General features: G+C 36.9%; 1 protein-coding gene across 1 annotated transcript; it reads right to left on the bottom strand.

The window, feature by feature from the left end:
* Positions 1-855: 855 nt before the first annotated feature.
* Positions 856-2,716, bottom strand: LOC117555713 (putative leucine-rich repeat-containing protein DDB_G0290503). The gene has a single exon (XM_034230677.1). The coding sequence runs from the start codon at positions 2,641-2,643 to the stop codon at positions 1,669-1,671; it is 975 nt and encodes a 324-aa protein (XP_034086568.1). The 5' UTR covers positions 2,644-2,716; the 3' UTR covers positions 856-1,668.
* Between the last annotated feature and the right edge of the window lie 5,219 nt (positions 2,717-7,935).

The raw sequence follows: 7,935 nt of genomic DNA, 5'->3' as shown, positions 1-7,935 counted from the left end.
AAATACATAATATATATGAAATAATGTATTATATTATATTATTGCCTCTGCATTGGATTTTTATTGGATAGGGTAATAACTTCATAATTAACTACGTCTGAAAGCAGAAGTCTAGGGTAAATAATTGCAAGTCTCTTCAGTGCGCATGTCACAAAATGAGATGCATTGTGGGACATGTAGTTTATGGGCAACATGCTTCTGTAAAATAGGATAAAATAAGATGGACCTTTATTAATCCCCGTGGGGAAATTCAGTTGTTTAAAGACATTAAAAGTGCATTTTACATAATAGGGAACCATTTAATGATTGTGTTGTTCAATTAAGATGACATCACATATGTCGTTTCTCGAGTCATTCTTGTTATTTGTTATTTTTCTATATTTTGACACTATATGTTTCCGTTGATAAAATTACATTTTCATCTTTTAAACTCAATGTTTTGAGGACTAGAGTCCAAGAATATTGGACCAGCTTGTATGAAATGAACACCTTTGATAAAAACAACAATGACAACATAATGGGATTGAACGTGTACAGTGAGACAAATATAAAAACACAAAGAACTATAAATACATACATCTTCTATTTAATAATAATAATACATTGTATTTCCATAGCACTTTTCTTGAGCCCAAAGACGCTTTACATTTGGGAGGGAGGGTAGACAAACAAAACAAAAACAAAGCCAAAAAGAAACCATGGGTTTTTTCATTTATGAAATTCAGTGTTGATTAAAACATAAACATCATCAGCATAAAGCAGAAACTTCACCTCAATATAGAGAGACCAGCAGCAGCACATTGATCCAACCCAACAAGATTTAATTCATAATATACATTAAATAAACCCTGATAAACACATTTGAATACTTTAACAGCTCTTATGAAATCACCACATTTTTTTAAAACAACAAAAACAAAACAATGTAATTGAACCTAAAAGTAGAAAGACCAAGAACAATCTGCACAAACATCTTTTATTGTTGTTGTGTTTATTAAATTCAAAGTTGTTTAAATCACAAATAGAACAGATACCAGTACTTTAGTAACCAACATGTCATGCAGTAATTAATACACATAATACATTTACTTAACATTTTATTTTTTAAATCAAGTCTAAACACAACAAAAAAACACTAAATATGAAAATTGGAAGGGAGGAAGAGGGTGATGTAGGAAATGGAGGAGAGAGTTTGGGGTGAAGTGAGGGGAAAGTATGGAAGAAGTAGGTAAAGTAAATAAAGGATGGAGGAAGGTGAGAGAGGGTGAGGTAGCAGGAAGTAGGTACAGTTAATGGGGAGGGACTTAATAGTGAGTTTTTTTACATCTATTATACAGATTGTGGGAAAACTGTGCAGGAGAAAACCCTGTATGGAAACGGGAAGGCAGTAAGGGGTGTGGAAGGAGGTGAGGGAAATGGAGGAGGGAAAGAGGGGAGGAAAAGGCAGCTACTGACGTCCAGCCTCCTCCATCTCCTCTTTCTCCCCCTTTGCTTTCTTACTCATCTCCTTCTCTCGCATCTTGCGTAGCATTTTCTGCAAAACGACGTCCCTTTCCTCAGTCGCCCTCCTGCGAGCGAAGAATCCTCTGCTCTTATTCTTCATGTGAAGACAGAGGTCCTCCAGAAGTGTCTTTTCGTTGTCCATCTTGTTCTCTTTAGCCTCCCAGCTCAGTCGTCCTTCTCGTCCTTCGCCTGTTTCAGTTGAGTCTCCATCAGATGAACCGCGGTCTCCCAGCTCTGGTGTTTCTGGGTCAGGTCTCTGGAGCACTTCTCCTTCTGCTCCTTCATCTCCTCTTCAAGCTGTTGGACTTTTGTCTCCCAGATCAGGTTGTTCTCATTCTCTGCCTTGTGTAATTGAGCCTGAATCTCTTTGAATTCAGTTGCCTGGCTCTGAAGTCTCTGAGCCAGGTCTTCCTTCTCCTGAGTGACCTCTTTTATTTCGGTCTCCAGCAAACTGGCCTTGGTTTCCCAGCTCTGGTGTTTTTCGGCCAGGTCTTCTGATAACTTTTGCTCCGGCTCTCTCATCTGGTCTTTAAGCTGCTTGACATCCGTCTCCCAGCTTTTTTTTATCTGGACCAAATGATTTTTCTGCTTCTGCACCTGTTTGCATTTAGCCTCCACCTGTTTTAACTGAGTCTCCCAGCTCTGGTGTTTTTCGGCCAAATCTTCAGAGAACTTTTTCTCCTGCTCATCCAAGTCGTTCTCCAGCTGCTGGACTTTCATGTCCTTCTGTTTGACATTGCTCTGGTTTTCCTTGACCAGGTTCCTCATGGTTTCCTTGGCCTCTTCTAATTTTGCCTGAACCACTTTCAATTCATTCCCTCCGATCAGGTTTTTGTGAACCATGTTGTCACTTTTCTTCTCTTCCTCTTGTAATATGATCTCCATCAAATGAACCTTGGTTTCGCAGCTCAGGTGTTCTTCAGCCAGGTCTTTGGAGAACTTTTCCTCCTTCTCTCTCATCTGGTCTTTCAGCTGTTTGACATCCGTCTCCCAGCTTTTGTTGTTCTTTGCTAGATTATCGTTCTCCTCCTCCACCTGTGTTAATTTGGCCTCCACCTGTTTGAGCTCAGTCTCACAGCTCAGGTTCTTCTTTGCCAGGTCGTCCTTTTCCTGAGAGACCTCTTTTAGTTTGGCCTCCATCGGTTGTTGGTCTTCAGAGATCTTTTCTCCCTGCTTTTTCAACTGAAGCACCAACTTTTAGACTTCCTTCTCCAAGGTTTGGATTCTAAAGGTCTGCTGACTGTTGTGCTTCATCACCCCTTTAACTTTCCATTCCATCTTTTGTTTTTCGCTCTCCAAGGTGTGGTTTCTAGCAGCCTGGTAGTTTTTCTTGTCCACTACATACTTCATGCCTTGTTTCTCACTCTCCCAGCTCTGTTGTTTCTCAGCCAGGTCCTTGGTGGACTTCTCCTGGCTTTGAAGGAGTTGTTCCTCTCTTCTCTTCAGCAGGTTTATGGTCACCAGGTTCTCGTCCAGCTGCTGCTTGTGTTGAGCCTCTTTAGTTTCCATCTCCTCCTCCAGAGCGCTGTATCTTTCCTCCCAGACTGTCACACACTGAAATAGTTCATCTCCTCTCATCACGAGAAGTTTGACGGTCTCTGCGTCAAACTGCAGGAGACTCTCATCGTTCTGGCTGTCGTATGTCTCCTTGTTGCTCTGGTCTGACTTTGTTCTATCCATGGCACTGTCTGTGGACTTTTGTTGTGCGTAGGAATACAAATGTGATTTCACACACTACAACTACAATTCCCAGCATGCTTAGTGGCAAGAAACTACAAACGTAAAACTGATTTCATAGTTAACATGCAATTGATTTGTCCCACTTATGCCTGGATATTTTAGATATTTAATAATGGATCAATAATTTATTTATTAATGATGCCATAACCATTAGTTACAAACTCTTTATAAAAGCTTAATCAGTAGAAAATGGTGCTATCTACTGCTGAAACTGCAGAAACTGTGCTCCAGAAATAAGAAATACTGTGTAAAGCTAGTTGTGTAGTCAAATATATTGCAGGTTTGCACTTGCCCTGTAGTAAACTTTAAACGCAAGTGCAAAAATAAAATAAACTAACCCTACAGACATCTGGTAAACTTTTCTTCCTTGCAGCAGTATACTGTTTGCACAATGCAGTCCATTACAGACAGAGTCTGACACGTTGTGGACAGAAAATGTAATTACACAAGCACAGAACTACCTCAAAACTCACCATGACGTAGAAATACCGGTACCACTTCACAATAAGACTACCCTTATAAAGGATTCATAAAGGGTTTATAATTAGGTTATTAATTAGGTTGTAAACACTTTATTAATCATTAAGAACCATTTATAAACCAAACATAGTTTTCATACATCAACACAGGCTCACTATTTGGCAAGCTGACTAAGCCTTATATTGGCTACTTAGTGAGAATCAACTCAGTGAGCAACAGATACCAAGGATGCTGGATGATGAAGAAGACAAAGTAAGATAGGCAGCCAATATAAGGCTTAGTCATCTTGCCAAATAGTGAGCCCAAATGTATCTGTACTGCTAAGTCTTATATTGGCTACTTAGCTTACTTCGTCTTCTTCATCAGCCAGCATCCTTGGTATCTGTTGTTCACTGAGTTGATTCCCCCCCCCTTCCATCTTGATGTTTTGTTGGCATCTCTTTATGACCATTTATTTATGAGTTACTAACATTTATAACTGCCAAAAGGGAGCCTTGTTGTAAAGTGTAAAACACATTCCCATGTATTAATGAGTTACTACCATTTAATAAGGCTTAGCAGTAGAGATAAATGTGGGCTCACTATTTGGCAAGCAACCGGTCACAGTTGCCCTGTTTATCTCATGTCTTATAAAAGCTTATTCATGATTTATAAAGTGTTCACACCCTAATTAATAAATGAATTACAAACTATTCGTAAACCCTTTATAGTCTTATTGTAAAGTGGTACCGAAATACCTTATACGTTATTTTAAAATTGATCACCACACAACATACATAGAAATAATGCATAACTCCTGTTGCTATTTCACAAGCTGCATCATGGCAACAACATTACAATAGTGTGTCCTGTGTTCTGCATGCCAGCCTTTGTTTCAGTATCACAGTATTATGTGATTCCTCATCACCTGGCCATGTGGTACAGTAGTGACTGATGATATTTAAAATATTTTTGATAAAGTAGGCAGTATGTGAAGCTTTTTGTGTTCTTAGGAAATAGATCATTCAGGTGTGGCATCTATTAGATAGATTTAAATGTAATACAAATTGATTTGTTATGTCATTCAGTCGTTCTGATTTCACAATATCTGATATCTTTAATAACGAGGCATTGTTAGCAAAAATAAAATCATAGCCCTTCATTCCTCTAGAGGGGATAAAGGAAGTAGAAATGCTCCAGTGATTAGACCGATCCTTTTCCATTTGCAGTTAGTTCCCCCTGGATTTTATTCTGCAGTAACGGATCATGGCAACAGCCATGACACATATCTGAGGAGATTAAATATATGAGTTAAACACACACATAAAAGTTAAAAGAAAGCTATAAGCTAAGCTATAAGAAATGCGTTCGTAATATCTGATCATTAGAGGGCGTATTGAGGTCTTTGCAAGTTTAAAATATGAATAATATTGGAGCAGGAGAGGGGCTACATTTATAAAAATAAAATAAAAAATGTTTTAAAACTGAACAACAATTATTGGAAAACCACTGTTTTTTGTTAGTTTTTCAAGGAACTTCATTGCCTCAAATTGCAAAGTACATCACCTTGATGTATATAATGCCCGCAGTGGATGATGTATTTAAATTAAACTTTGCAATAAATGGGGAAACACACACCAGAATTGCCATAAGCATCTAGGCAGGAAATGTTTTTTTTTTCAAAAGAAAACATAATGCTAATTTAGTTTAGGTGATATTTTAAGTTTAATCAGAAACACAATGGAAAAATGCACATATGCACATTTCCATTCTGTTGCATCCCTTCGCAAACGTGTGGCTTTCCTTGTTCACAATTTGATTTATTAACAACATTTTTCGCTATTTTTGTTTTATTTTAAAAATTGACGAATAATTTCTAAAACATTTCTTGCAAAAGTATGACTTTATGATATAATCACAGACAATATTCAAGTTGTTTTCTTATGTAAATGTACCGCTTTCATCTCAAAGAAAAGCCAAGGTTTTCCTCTTTTGAAGTTGTATTCTTTACCTACGATGGCACTCATATGCCATCACAGATACAAGACAAGTAAGTATAATTAAGAAGAATATGAATAAAGGGTAGGATAAAACGTAATAAATTAAAAACCGGTTTTGGATCATTCACATAGATCAGGGGTGTCCAAACTATTTTCACCGAGGGCCACATACAGAAAAATATACGAAGGGCTGGGCCACTCACAGGATGTTTATTGCCTTATCAGTTAAGTTATAAGTTAGCAAAATCATTAAAATGTAGGTCAATTATGTTTGATACTTGAAAATGCTTTACAGCCTACATCCCAGTTCTCCATAGGGTTTCATTTATTATGTTAGCAGCTCATTCCTTAAAACAGAAGCTCAGATTGCTTATAAAAAGAGGAAATATGAAGGCTATATTTCAAGCTTGTTATGTAATTAAGTTATTGGGCTTTTTTTGGTTGTAAACTATGATTTGTTTAAAAATGTTTCCAACTTTAATTTAATAAATGTATTTGAAAAATGGGCGTATTAACACATGAATACTGTCTAATCTTTTTTTTTGTCTTTTAATGTTTATTTTATTATCTTGATGTTTTTAAATGCCATTTTCTTAATGTCTTTCATTTTTGTACAGCACTTTGAATTGCCTTGTGTTGAAAGGTGCTATACAAATAAACTTGTCTTGCCATGCCTAATATATTTTACATATGCATTTTTAGAAGTACAATATATGACAAGCACAAGTTTCATTTGTGGGCCATATTTCATTATACTTTTTGAATTAGCTGAGCGCCGTATTTGTAGTTTGGACACCCCTGACTATATGTTCTCGTTGTTCTTCTAAAGCACATACCGTGTCACTGTCTGCTCCGTTTGGTTACACGGACTAACAAGGCCTGGACAACACTGAGGGGAAAAGCTGGCCATAATCGTTATAAAACGGAGAGCCCACGAAGTCTGAGGAGTTGTAGAATCCACAACATTGGGAAGTAAGTAGATTTACTTAAAAACGATACAGTACAATTTTGAGATACGTGTAGGCCTACTTTAATTGAGTTATTGTAATTTTATTATTATTATTATTATATTATACTACGTATTATTTTTCCATGTAACTGATTACAATTACATTACAATTTTAATATAATACCCCAACTCTTTTACATGTAACTAGTTCAAGGTTCAAGGCTTTTATTTGTCATACGTACATAGCTACAGTGTAGTTATGTCGATGAAAATCTTAGGTCACAGGCTCCTCCAACAGTGCAACACAATAAAACAGAAACACAGAAAAAATAGTGTAAGTAAATAAAATAAAATAAACGGTAACTAACTAACTCCCCCAGTCCTGCACATTCACCAAATTAAAACAACCTGTACAATATAAGAATACTTAGAAGGAAAGTGGATGAACTGCCTCTTATAGTAAAAGGCATACTTGGTGATTTGTACTTTTTGTCACTGAAAAAAGAGAGTTCTGGCTAGCCATCAAATTTCAATTACGACACTAAGATTTAATTTAAAGTCTTGGATTAGGGAATTCACCATGTCATTACAAAACAGAACACAGAGAAGTGACTGTATGCCAGCAGTCAGTTGCAGAACTCTTCCCCACCCTGCATATTAAGATGCCTTTCAGGCTGGCCATATCGGCATGTGCTCAAAACTCTAAAACAGGGGTGCCACCTAAAGATTAATATGGATGTCACAGCTTTTACCATTTGTCTGCTGTGACATGGCAGTGACCTAATTAAATGGCTTCTAACATGAACAGGACATTTTTATAGCAAAACAGGCACTACCAAGGGATTAAATATATTGATTTATCGTTTTTAATAGTTAGGATTTAGCTAAAAGAAATTACACCCATTATGTCAACGTCAGCATGAAGAATTGACAGCTCATTAAGATTTTTTCTTTGAGGCGAAAAGGAGGACTTTCTGTCTCTTCCTATGTTTTTTCAGATCGTTCAGAAGCTCAGAGAGGTAGTCATGCCCGATGCCACAAATATCTGTCAGGCTAAATAGGCTAAGGGAAAGCACACGTCTAAATAACCAAAAAAAATGATTCATGAACAAATTCCATTTAGCTGCTTCACATTTAGGTGCCTAATATTGTTTTGGTCTGCATTTTCATTAATCTGCAGTTCTGTAAGTTTCAATGGGTGTTTGAATTTAATAAAAAAACAGGGATCTTGTAAAATGTACGGCGATTTTGTCAGGCTAGACACTCAAGGAAAACACAGAGTTA

Source organism: Gymnodraco acuticeps, unplaced genomic scaffold (assembly GCF_902827175.1).
Source record: "Gymnodraco acuticeps unplaced genomic scaffold, fGymAcu1.1, whole genome shotgun sequence".
NCBI classification, from domain to species: Eukaryota; Metazoa; Chordata; class Actinopteri; order Perciformes; family Bathydraconidae; genus Gymnodraco; species Gymnodraco acuticeps.
Note: the sequence above shows the minus strand (reverse complement) of the source record. Positions and strands in the feature narration are given on the sequence as shown.